The 13,396-nt window shown below is 45.0% G+C and overlaps 1 protein-coding gene across 3 annotated transcripts in view; it reads right to left on the reverse strand.

Annotated features, from left to right (window-relative positions):
• Window positions 1–1,298: 1,298 nt before the first annotated feature.
• Window positions 1,299–13,396, reverse strand: part of LAD1 (ladinin 1) — a 45,146-nt gene continuing 33,048 nt past the window's right edge. Inside the window, exons 5-10 of one of the 3 annotated variants that reach the window (XM_084853589.1) lie at window positions 11,709–11,749; window positions 9,842–9,914; window positions 8,267–8,395; window positions 6,842–6,931; window positions 5,142–5,219; window positions 1,299–3,189 (exon numbers count right to left, since the gene is read on the reverse strand). In XM_084853589.1, coding sequence (XP_084709715.1) covers window positions 5,154–5,219; window positions 6,842–6,931; window positions 8,267–8,395; window positions 9,842–9,914; window positions 11,709–11,749 — 399 coding nt within the window. In that variant the 3' untranslated portion in view covers window positions 1,299–3,189; window positions 5,142–5,153. The other 2 variants (XM_084853588.1, XM_084853590.1) reach the window with 2 other exon arrangements.

Consider the following 13,396-nt stretch of genomic DNA (forward strand, 5'->3'; position numbering starts at 1 on the left):
AAACGTTCAACCTCAAGGGACATTTTTGACATTGAGTCGTCTGCTGAGAAACCCCCAAGTATTGTTCGGTCAAATCTTCTGAAGTATGTTCTAAGGCAGCCTTCCCCAACCTGGTGCCCTCCAGATGTGTTGGACGGCAACTAGTGTCATACTGGTATGATGTGAGTTGTAGTTCAACACATCTGGAGGGCACCGAGTTGGGATAGGCTATTCTAAGAGGCATAGTAAGTTCAGACTAAGAATGGGACAGATCTCTTGAGCCTGACTCTTGCCCAATGTGAACTCACCCAACACTGCCCTAGAGCTGCATGTTGGACTGGCAGATTAGTAACAGTAAGCTTGCCAACTTTGAGGGAAGCTTCTCTGCCATCATTTACTGATCTTCTCATTGAGGAGTTCTGGATAAGTTTCCAAGGAACCTCAGGTTTCCCCAAAAGAGAGGTATAAACGAAGCCACTGACTTCTACAGAGTGTGTTACTGCTGGCCCCACTGTGCATCGTTCTCTGTGGCCATCTGCTACCTTCTCCCACTATGGTCAGTCACAAATACAGATGGCTTCTACCTCTAGCCAGTTGTTACTGTCCCATAGAACTTTTTTTTAAAAAGTTTTACGATGCTGTCAAAATAGCCTCATGGTTTTCTTGTCCACTTATATCCGTATCTTGCTGGCCTCTTGAAAAACATGCTCTGAGGGCCTATTCCCATGATGACTCAGCGGTAGATGCAGAGGAAAAAGCATTAATTGTGTAAGATGTTCAAGCGCATGGAGTGAGCTTCACATGGCTGATTTGCCATAAGCTGGATGCCACACTTACCTTTTCCTGAAGCTGCCATACTCTGAGTGTGATGTTCCTTAGGGGAGGGACCATCACTCAGTGTGTTGCATGGAGAAGGTCCCAGCTTCACTTTCTGGCATCTCCAGTAAAAAAATAGATCAGGTAGCTGGTGATAGGAAAGACCTCTGCCTGAGAAACCTTGGACAGCTGCTGCCAGTCAATGTAGGCAATACTTGGTTAGATGGGCAAGTAGTTTGACCTGGTTTAGGACACTTCCCTTTTATTCTCACATGAATAGACCATGAATGAAACTGGTAGGACTATTTGGGTTTATATACAATTTCATTGATGAGATCCTATTTTAGGCATGAGAAAAATTCCTCAAATGCTGGCATGAAAAATAGGCAGGACAGGGGTCCAGACTGCAGTAGACATTGCCTATGAATGGAAGCAAGGAGCCTAAACAATAAGCCAAATTACAGACAAACAGAACCCCCAATCTGTACACACAAGAAATTATGCATATTTACATAAATGATTGTTTTATTAGCAATATGGGGTGGAGGTAGGGTTCCCCAAGCACTCAGACTGTTATAGCAACAGTTCCATTGTCTCCATCTTGTGAGCAACTGGATGGGATGATGGCCACTGGCTTATATGGCTTTTAAAAACAGTCTTACACATTTCACTGAGAGTGGGCCCATCAAGGGCTATTAGCCATGACAGCAACATTTATAATATTTCCTTTTTGCCTGGAAGTCCAAGGGGTGGAATACTTACTCAGTCTTCCATGTCCCAAAAGATTCTGCTCTCAGGTAAGCACTCAGCAGAAGCAGGTAGAGTGATAAACACCTTCCTTTTTATAGGAACATGAACACGACATGGAAACATAGCTACCTTGCATCAAGCCAAACTGCACACAGAAAGAGAGAACCAAGGAGGGCCACACCCAATGGGACTAAACCATGTCTGGTAAATACCATAGGGAAACCTGGATTGTTCCATTACAGGCCCCTTAAAGAATAACAGGCTGGGGCCATTGCCTTCATGTCCTATTTGTGGGCTTCCTGCAGGCATCTGGCAAACAATAGCTGGAAACAATGGGCTGGGCTAGATGGATCCTCAATCTAACTTAGCAAGGCTCTGCTTATGTCCTTAACAACCCAAAATGAATAAACTAAAGAATAGTCAGAAACAAGAAGTACTTGAATCAAAGTGATATTTATTATGAAATACAGTGAGAGCCAAATCCATCCCCCCAACCACTGAACCTAGAGTTAGCATTCATAGCCAAATAAGCTAAAATATATATATTACACTCAAACTGGCTTGATTTCTAAGTCAACATTATAGGCAGGATTCACACATGAACCTATGGCCCTGTTCCAGCTAAAATTAGTCATAACTTAGGCTAGAATCCTGTACACACCTACTAGGCTGTGAGCCCTGTTGAGCTTAACGGACCTTGCTTTTGATGAGACCTGTATAGGTTCGCACGGTAAGTCCTACCGAAAACTATGGGACTTACGATACAGTTGTTCCATTGGTTTCAGTGGGGCTTAGTTTTGACTAGGGCCAAGCTGAAACAGAAGGGTATATTTAGAGAAAATATTCTCACCACATGTTACAGTTTGTCAGTTTTTCAGGGAGACTTTTAGCTATTTTTTTCCCATGGGGGGGTTACTGCAGAGAGAAGGCCCCCAACACATACTGTATATGCAGGCAGCCTGCACCCCTCTCCCCACACACTCCACAGACAGGTCACCCATCCCACTCTTGGGATGCAGGTAGTGGCAGCTCTCCATTGTTAACCTCTTCACAGCCCTGATTCATTGCAGGTTTGGCACAAGTTTTCCCCTGCAAATCTACCTTCATCCTAGTGACCTCATCATGCAGCCAATAAGATCTAGCTATGTGATGACATCACTGAGGGCAGACAAACCTACCTGCTTTGCTTTGTGCAGTGGCTGGTACTGCTAGGTGCAAGAACAACACAATGGACCCTATTAGAGCATCCTTCATGACAGAGGCATAGCTGAAGCTTGGTCCAGTGAATGGGCTGCATGTTTTTCATGCTTTCAACTTGATGGTAGAACTAAAGGCTTTGGTATTTGGGGGCTAGAAGATGCAGAAGTGGGAAGGGATGTAAGTGGATTGTAGAAATACAGTTTCTATGTCCTAAGTGTCAACTTTCCCATCCACCAGTCAGGAGCTTTTCTATTATGATTACATCACCAAGAAACCCTATCCATGAAAAGTCGCTATAGGCAGGTTGACTGATATTGTTTTCCAGGCAAATGGCCCTGTGCAGGGAATTGTCTGAAATCAAGGGAAGCCGAAGGTGTTCAAGTGGTCCAGGCCTTTGATTTAAATGGAGAGAAGTCGTCCCCAGAGCAGCTTGTACAGTTACCTCTGAAAGATACAAGGAAGCTTGAGGCTAGTAGCGAGTTTGCCACAAGGGGGAAAGAAAGGTGGGCTGGATGCTGAAGCTGAATGTACAAAACTCAGGGTCTGCCTGAGCCTTGCACCTCCACAAGCACCAGCTCACATACAGACTGCCATATAGGCTTCTTCAAGAAATATTCAAACTGTAAAATAATTTTCACTGCACATTCTGTCCAAATTATTATTAAGTAAATTTAGATCCCACCTTTCAGATTAAGGTGGGATCTAAATTCATATGTCTCTCACCCACCCACTCACTCACCCTCTTTTATCCTTACAACTAATGCTGTGTGGAAACCCTGCCCCCTACTTTTGAGGAATTCTTCCCTCCTGCAAAAAAGGCATTGTTTTTTCTACCACTTTTGCAAGAAGAAGGAACGTTTCAAAGACATTTCTAACTAGGAAGCAGGAGCGGGGCAGGGTGTTTCATTGACCATATGAGGTGTCCAAGGGGTCCTCTACCTATTTTTTTACTTTTAAAATGCCCTTTGTGTGCTCATAACGTCATGGGACTCTTCTTTCTTAAAACTTTAGAAAAGCCCTGTTTGTGCTTGCTGCAGCATGGGGCTCTTCTCAGACACACTTTCAGCCCAGCAGCAGTTCTTAGAACAACCATGTGAACATGCCATGTCATGTGGACATGTGGGCATTCCAGGAACTGCAGGAGGCTGAAAGCTGCAAGACCACGAGGGGCTTTTTCAAAGTAAAAAACAGATTGAACTCCCCTCAGACACTTAACAAGGTCAATGAAAACCCTGAACCCTCAACTCCCTTGTTACAAATTTCTTTGAAATTTGTCCTCCTTCTCAGTCTCTTTCAGATGACTCTTCATTTCACCCCCACCCCCCATCAACTGCCAAAAATAGAAGAATAGAAATGTACAGCACAACACTACTCACAACAGTCCTCTGATGTAAGTTAGGCTGAGAGATAGTGGCCCAGTCCACATTAAAGACTAACTATGGGTTAAACAACTCATAGTTAGTCAGGGCCACACAGCAGCAAGTGAGCCCATTGCCTCCTGCCCAGTCACCACTTCTGCTTTTCATATGCTTTCATCAACATTCCAGGGACGCTCCGTTCCTGGGTTGTTTGATGGAACGTGCAAACCCAGAACTCTGGGTTGTTGAGGGACAAACAACTCAGAGTTTGAAACCATGGTTTGTTGTTGGATTAACACTCTGGGCTGTTTGTCCCCCAACAACCCAGACTTCTGGATTCACATGTCACATCAAACGTTCCAGGAACACGGAATTCCTGAGTTGTTTATGAAAGCTGATGCAAAGCAGGCTAAATATCCCATAAATTAGCATTATGTGTGAACCATGTCAGTGATTAGCCAAGTGGGGATTTAAACCTGGGTCTCCAAGATCCTAGTCTGACACTCTAACCATTCTAACACCACACTGGCTCTGCAAAGATATATTGATTGTGCAGTTATTAACTCCTCTGTGCCAGCTACCCACAAAGATCTGGAGAACACTTATCTCTTCAATTTCTAGTGGTTATGAGTTCACATTAATTATAACTGTGAGGGATGTATGCCTAATTCCATTGACCAGCAACTACTTCAGCTCATTCCACTGCATCCATGTCTTGCCCCTCTAATATTGTACCCCCAGTGTTAACTTTCAGGTTGGGAGGATGGGTTGAGGGGTTCCATACAGGATAGCCCCATAAAATAGCCAACCCAGTAAAGTATCTCTTACTGCTGCTCAATTCATTATCAGCAGCACTGTGGTAGCACAGCAAACATGAGCTCAGTTGTGTTCTGGTGTGCTGGAAGCAACTGCATTATTGTTTGCTCACATGCCGAAGTCTACCCACCCAGTTCAACTGTGCTTGCTTTCTCACCAAAGTCTGGCACTCATTACAAGCTGGGCAAGTCATTTCATCTCCTCACTGATTTTTGCCCTTACCCTGGTTTTCCTTCAGGAATCATTGGACTGTTTCCCCCACCGACTCCGCTGTGCGATGTTCTCAATTCTCCGAATGTCCTGCAGCAAGACAAATCACGGGCTCTTAAAAAGGAGTCCCCACAGAGAACCACTGCTGCTAGTATTTGATGATCCAAGCTAGACAAAGGGCTTAGGAAGATGATGGAGTTGTGTGCTCTTTTTGGCCTGAATGCTGAATGGCACATCCCAAGTGACTGCCCAAACCCCATCACATCCCAAGTGACTGCCCAAACCGCTTTCACACCTTCTCTCTCCCTCTCTCTCAATCTCTCTCTGTCTCCCCCACACACACACACACACTCAAAACACACACTCTCCCCCCTGAAAATGCCCCCCATGCTACAATTAGACTTCAAAAAAGCCTTAATACATCACAGTGGAGAGGAGCAGGGGAAACATCTTACCTATGATCAGAGATAACAGCTTTTCAGCTGAGAAAATATCTTGTTTCCAGTCAGTTGCTGGGGGGAGGGGGGCACCTGGGGGAGAAGCTGTTGGGCTAGGTGTGGACCTCCCATGGGACAGGGGTTCCCCATCCCAGATGTAGATCCACTGGTTTCCAGTGAGATGTGGACGCCCCATATAGATCTTTTTCCATTCTGGTGAAACTTTTGATGTCATCACAAGTAAACCTGCCTCCAGGAGTAGATGTGTGGCAGTTGTGCAGTTTCCAGAGCTATGTGGCCAGGATGACCTTCTGAACAACCTTCCACCTCCAGTGGGAGAGAGCAAAATCCCAGCTAGAGCAGAGTAGGGTTTGTCTGGACAGGAACCTCCGTGACAGGCACAAGAGACAAGTGGGAATACAGCTTTGGACTAATCCATCCAAAGGCAGGAGCCCTTAGGGAGGTATACATGATCCACCCCACCCACGTGTTGAAAGAATCCCAGAGATATTTAGATATATGTTTGAGGAATATGTTGTTGTTGTGTGTGTTATTTGTTCTATGTTATTACGTGAATGGTTTTATATTTTATATAACGTATTTTAATGGTTTTTAATTTTTATGAACTGCCCAGAGAGCTTTGGCTGTGGGACAGTATAGAAATATAATGAATGAAATGAAATGAGGAGGTGGCCACAGGGTAGCATGGGGTAGCCTGCCCCTGCTGCTGATGCATGCCTTGGCCCTGCCCCAAACGTGCTCACAGAAGAAATGCTTCCCCACTGTCCATGCATTCAGTTGACATGGAAGAGGACACTTCACACATATATCAGTATGTGTTTAGAGATTCCCACCCCCCATTAACACCCATCACCAGAACATGCAAGGAGCCTTCCCAATGCCAGATGAATGCATGGGGCAGCAGGGAAGCGTTTCCATCACGGGCATCAGCAGTGGGGTTTGTGACCATGGCATGCATCAGTGGCAGGGGTGGGGCTAGCCAGGTGGTCCTGTGACCCCCACCCCCTTCTCTGTTCCTCCAAGGTGTGGGTGATAATGGGATAAGCTGCCCTCTTGGCAATACCAAAAGTGAGAATAAAGAAGGCACCTCACGTTCCAGAACCAAAGGAGCACTACCACAGAGACAAAGTCCCCCCTCTCACCCCTATAGTTTACTGGCTTGAGCTAAGTGGGAAACAGTAAGAGCACGGGTGTTCAAACAATTGACCCCTCTAGGTTGTCAAATGCAAAGTGCTTTAGAGTGGTGTATCATACCTTGACTCCTTCATCCTTGCTGGGCTCCTGTGTTCGACTGATCCAGAGATTGATGCGAGATGTGACTCCCCCTGGGATCTTCAAACTCTCCTAAACCACAAGTTAACAGAGATCACAGAATTGGAGAGAGGAACAAACAAGCCCTTTATTACAGTCTTTTCTATGTTGGAACATTTTAACTCCAGTATGACAGAGTTTGTTTGCTTGTTAGCAAATGTGAAGCTTTTCAAAACAGAAGCAGACAAAAAAGAATGCAAAAATCCTGCAAACCCCATTACTGGCACTGGACAATGCCCAGGCAAGAAAAGCAGATCCCTCTTTTGCAAAAGAAACACATCCTTGTAGAACATCTTGAATTCATTCAGACTTTCTGCTTCTGGAAAATAGTCCACTTTGTCTCTTTCTAGCTTCACCCTAGAGCATGTGACCCAAGTACAGAAGAGAGCCGTACAGAACCTCTTGTGAGGCATACCTTGAGCTGTGATGAATTACAGCAGGTTTGGAAGGGTTAGGGGACCAGGGAGGGAAGGGGAAGGAAAAGCCACATCTGCTTGATCTCCTGCTGCGTCAAGGGATGTCAAGATATATGAAGGCTGCCTAGGGTGATCTGCCAGTGACACATCACCCCCAAAAGAGGACACAGATTTGCATACATTTTTCATATCTACTAATTTATAGTTATAGACACAAAATTAGAAATAATTACTGTAATTTGATAGTAATTAGTACGGTGTGCTTTTTTGGAACAAAAATGCTCGCATATTTTAGCTTAAAGTGTTTACTGTCAGTAACTAAGCCTTAGGAGAGGCACTTCTTCAGCCTTTTAGAATGGTGGAAGGGGGGAGGCACAAAAGTGGGAAATGGGGCAAGGCCAGGGAAAGGGGACATCAGCATCTGGAGAACTTCAAGAGGGTCACATTGGGACCCCCAGAGGGTTGGATTTGGCCCCTGGGCCTGAGGTTCTCCACCCCAATTTAAAAAGAAATACAATACCACTCACCATAGTGGCAAAGACTGTGACCAGGTGATGAGTGTGCTCACTCTGTTGTCCAGGTGCTAACTGTAGATGGACAACTTTAAGGTCCCTGCTCTCCTTTCTTATAGTTCTTTATCTTTAAGCTGGACTTGGCCCGGACATCCTTTTAAATCGAGGATGCCTTCAATTAGGATTGTCCTCTGGCAGCCCTTCAAACAGAAGACTATCCTCTGTAAAATAGGACACATGGCCATGCTAAGACCTTCTGGCTTTGAGTCTGGTGACCATACCACTGGAGGACAGGCTCTGGCAGCCTTAATAGGGCTGTGATGGCCTGCAGCTTGGAAGTGCCACCTTCCTCCACCCAAACATTCCCCACTATCTTTTCTGGATTTCAACTGCTGAGCATCTCTTCCAGCTGTATGATTCTGCCTACGCTCAGTCCTTACCTTCCGGATAAGTGTGGGAGGCTCAGCCCGGATATTGGTTTCGAAGATGCTGCGCTTGCTGGCCACGCCCTCGGAGGCTGAATGGATATTTCTCTGAGCAGACGGAGGCAATTTAATTGAGCCAGCTCTCTAGGGGCAAGAAGAGAGTCAGGCAACAGAAGTTCAAATTTCAGAGCTGGGAGGGAAGGAGCTTTATCTTCTTAAATAATACCTGGTGGAGAAGAGTCTTCCTTCTGTTTCAATGAATCATAGAATAGTAGGGTTGGAAGGGGCCTATAAGACCATCAAGTCCAACCCCCTGCTCAATGCAAGAATCTAAGTCAAAGCAAGGGGTATTCTTTTCCTTTCCCAAAAAATATCCGGTTGGATTTTATTAAACTACTACTCTCATTATCAATAGAATTCCTTCTTCCTCCCGCCCCCAGGGCTACATTTTGGATGCACTTATTTCTTACTCCTTGGCCTTTTGATCTAAACATCAAGCCAAAGCTTCCTGAGAGTATCCATGCTAGAGACCCTCTCCTACCATTCAAAAGTTTAGCAATTGCTAGTGCTGTGCTGAAAATTCTGATTCTTCCAGTTTCGGCATGGGGGGGAGGCAAAATGAAAACTCTGGCAAAATAGGCTGGGTGAGAACTTTGGAGAGGGGGAGAGGGTTTTAAGTGTACCGTTTTAAGTGTAGGCAATTCTTGAGGGATCTTCTTTCTTTTTTTTCTTTTCTTTTTTTTAAACCCAACCTGCACTTGCAGGAGCCCAGTTTTCTGAACTCGAAGGAGACCATATGACCTCTTCCTCTCCAATAGGCATTCAGCAAGAACTCCCAGCTGGAGAAGAGTCCTGGGCTCCTGCATGTGCCAGGGGTGTTTTTAAATAGAAAGAAGACCCCTCAAGAATCACCTACACTTAAAAAAAGGTATGTGGAAACCCTATCCCTCTCCCCTAGGAGAAAATTCTCTGAAATCTTCCCCCTCCCTGTAAAAGAAGCAGAAAAAACAATGCCTCTTTCGCAGGGAGATAAAAAGTTCCCGAAAATAAGGGGCAGGATTTGACACAGCACTAGTAATTACTCATTTCTATCTAATGGTATTTTGAATATCTAGGGCAGGGATGGGGAACCTCCAACTTGCAGATCATATCTGGCCCAGCAGTCCTCCACATCTGGCCCATGAAGGCCTCCAGTGAGGCCCCTCCCTGAAGCCCTTCCCCCTCAGAGAAGGGAAACGGGGTGGTAGAACAGTTCCTGACTGAGCCACCACTGTGAGCAGTGCTCCTCCAGAAAGCAGCTCTGTTGACTTCACTTGCCTTTCACCTTTCCCACTGGAGAAAGGCAAAGGCAAGTGAAGCCAGCTCAGGGTGCATGCACAAATGAGGTGTGTGTGCACAGGTTTGGGCAAGCGCATGGGGGGGGCTCATGTCAGCAGTGGGGATGGACCGCCCCACCCAGTTCTGGCATGTGCCCCTGACACACTTGTTCAGAGCTAATGCAGCTATCAGGCTGAAAAAGGTTCCCCACCCCTGATCAAGGGGCACGGTACAATGATCTCCTGGGCCATTTCTGCCTGTCACTGTATTTACCTGCACCGCAGATGTATATCTCTCCCGCTTCTCCTCAAGTTTAGCAGTGCTTACTGGGAGCCTCATGCTGGCACTAGTGAAGCAGAACCAAATAAGATAGAATGTGAACAAAATAAAAGCCCTCCCAAGATTCAGTGAGTAACAAGAGATCCTGACAACATCCACTGTGTGAAAGCTCAATGGGTTCTAATCTAAGTTTCATGGTAGTCTACTGTAAAGCTGAAATGGATTTTTACACAAATTTGGAATTTTGGAATACAAATTCTTGAGCATTTTCACCTTTTGCCTCAAAATGTGAGTCTGAGAGAAATGTAACGTTTAAAAAATGGTGCGTAGATCACTTAGATGTTTTATTATATTAAGCTGTATATGAGAATTATAAATAAATAAATAAATAAATAAATCCTTGATTATGAGTTTTAAGGCAATCATGTACCTACTTTCCAATTTTATACTTTTATATTTTTATTTTTTCTTCAAGACCATCTATAATTGACAATGCTGAGAAAAGCAAATTTTAAATTCCAATTTTCGCAAGGAAATTCAAAATAGAAGAAACTTGACATGTCCACCTCCCCTTTGTGTCATCTTTGGTTTTTTCATGGTCACTGATCACATATGTTCTGGTCATTGCTTATTGTATGTATCTATTTGACAAGCTGCTGGTTCTCTGTTTCCCTGTCTGTAAAGACAACACCCTTTCACTTGCTTAGCACTTTGAAAATACCATGAATAAGCAACCCAGACATGTTCTGTACCCAAACATTTGAAATTCTGTATCATATATAATAATGTATAAACTGTTTTAGCTTATTTAATGTTTAAATGGTTTATTCACACAACTACCATGTAAGGTAGATCACATTTCAGTAATGGAAACTTGAGACAGAGAGAGATTAATGGACACAATCCTGTCGTAGTGAAGCTCATTTCAACCCCACTGGATTTCACTGGAGAAGTTAAGCACCTGCTTAACTCTCCCTCTGAAACCAAAGTTATTCCACTTTGGCCGAGCCATTCCCATTGTGAAACCATGACTGGATTCTGAATAATCAATTCCACAAAGAGTCTTCATTTCCAGAATCCCCCATTTGAACTGGATTCCGACACACTGTCTTCATATTACTGGCAAATTATCTACAATCTATTTGCACTGATAAAAGGTGTGGGGTGGGGGATCGCTACAAAAGCTAGCTTATTGTAGAAACTGAAAACAAGCACTGTTGTCCTTTCCCGCCTCTGTTTTTTCACATCCAGTGAAGGTAAGAGATTTTAGATAACTTAAACAAAAATCCTGAAATTTAAACACTAGTGAACCAAATCATGAGGTTTGGTTGCTTTGTGTTTCTTGTTACGTAGTATTAATTAGAGAGACAGAGACCAACTTTGGGATACAAGTTATGGCAGATTCTGCTTCCAGTGGACAATGTGGGAACTGCAGCTTTTAAAAACAGATTTTCCTGCACCTAAAATGCATTTATGGAACTGAAGCAACAAGCAGTACAGAATTCACCTGGTAGTTCTACAAATCCAGAAGCCACTGGAAAATAGTTTTCATATATTTTTTCCTCCTCCTACAAGCAAAACCATGCTACACTTCCATTTTCTGTTGATAGCAAGAAGCTAGTGAAGATTCAAGAGGGGAATTGGCTTGCTTCAGGTCACCCAGGAATTTGTAGAAGAAGAAAAGCATCCTATTTGCCAGCCTTCCCCACTCCCAGTCTAGTGCTTCCTGCACAAAACGCCAACAGTCTTCCTCATATATTTGAAAGATCCATAATAAAAAAAACACAACTAACACAATATCCACAAGTGCAAAGTGTCCTGAGCTGCGACATACCAAAAAGATGTGCTAAGGCCCATTTACCTTCTGCTTAATGTATCTTCTTTGTCTTTCCTGGACACCACCTAGAAACACAAGAGGAGAAGCAGAGCTCTCTGTCAGAAGGGAAGAATTATGAACACTGGGCTGAGCTCTGGCAAAACACCACCTTTCCAGTGTGGAAGGGTAAGGCTGGGCATGATCATCCAGTCAAGATGGCCCAGAGCAGCTGACAAACTCTGATCTGCTCCCTGGGACCCCGGAAGTATTGATAATGTGTCTCAAAGCAGTCCAATATTAAATTAGAGCATAATCCTATGCATGTTTAGACAGACAAAAAGTCCTACGACTCCCAAGATTCCCTAGCCAGCATAGTTCTCCCAATCTGGCCCTTGTGCCAAAGGTTGCCCTCCTGCACCTTTAATAGTCATATAGAAAAGGGAATTTCCGCAGGTGTGCTTGTCATGCAAGTGGCACAAAGGGCAATACCTTTCTTATCTCTGAGCAGAGATAGCATGGGGATTCCTCTCCCCCAGGGGGCAGGCTTGGGGAGAGGGAGGTGTTTGAAGAGGGCAGGGGGTGGGGCCCATAAAGGGTGCTCAACCCTCTGCGGGCCAGCATGGACCCCAGCGAGGGCCAGGTTAGGCCTTGTGTTGCCCCAGCCGTGGGTGTTGAACTCTTAGGTTAGAAGTGCCAAGATAGTGATGAATCAGACTGAAAGGTTTGCTTACAAGGAGACTTTATTGAGTAACTTACACAGCACACAGGCGTACCCAGTGGTTGGATCAGACAGCTTCTCTGAACCCCGAGCCACTGAGTGCTATGGATCTTATAGTTTACAGGTTAGCAATAAGCAGCGTTTCAGCAGCACACGCCCCTAGCGTTCATTCCCCGCACAGGCTAGCAGTGTTTGGTTCTCAAGCACAGGACCTGTTAACAGACTTTGCTTCCCAGGCACATCAGAGATAAGACATTCTCCTCGTTAGTAAGGAATGCACTGAGAAGGCTGTTATTGGCCCTTGACTCATCTGCACATGCTCAGAGGCTTACTAGCATGGGAATTGCACCAATAATGAACTTAAGCAAGCATTATGGATCTCTAGGCCTGTCTAACACTACAAATGGCTTGGCTACACTCCTGGGGCCAATAAAGGCCTGTAGGCCAGAGGTTGCCCTCCTCTGCATTACATGAATACATCAGAAAAGGGCAACTGAAGTGATCAAGGGGCTGGAGTAACTCCCCTATGAGGGAGGGTTACAACAGCTGGAATTGTTTAGCCTGGAAAAGAGGCGAGTAAGGAGAGACATGATAGAGATGCACAAAATTATGCATGGTGGAAAGTGGATAGGGAGATATTTTTCTCCCTCTCTCATAAGACTAGAACCTAGCATCATCCCATGAAGCTGATTCATGGGAGATTCAGGACAGATCAAAGGAAGGCCTTCTTCACACAGTGCATAGATAAACTATGGAACTCACTACCACAAGATGTAGTGATGGCTGCCTTGGATGGCTTTAACAGGGGGTTAGCCAAATTCCTGGAGGAGGAGGCTATCACTGGCTATTAGCCCTGACCTCCAGCATAGGAGGCAGTATGCCTATGTACACCAGTTGCTGGGGAACATGGGCAGGAGGGTGCTGTTGCACTCGTGTCCTGCTTGTGGGTTTCCCATGGGCAGCTGGTTGGCCACCACGTGAACAGAATGCTGGGCTAGCTGGACCCTTGGTCTGA

This window comes from Heloderma suspectum, chromosome 4 (assembly GCF_057233095.1).
Source record: "Heloderma suspectum isolate Gila_16-S chromosome 4, 16-S_ref, whole genome shotgun sequence".
Classification (NCBI taxonomy): Eukaryota; Metazoa; Chordata; class Lepidosauria; order Squamata; family Helodermatidae; genus Heloderma; species Heloderma suspectum.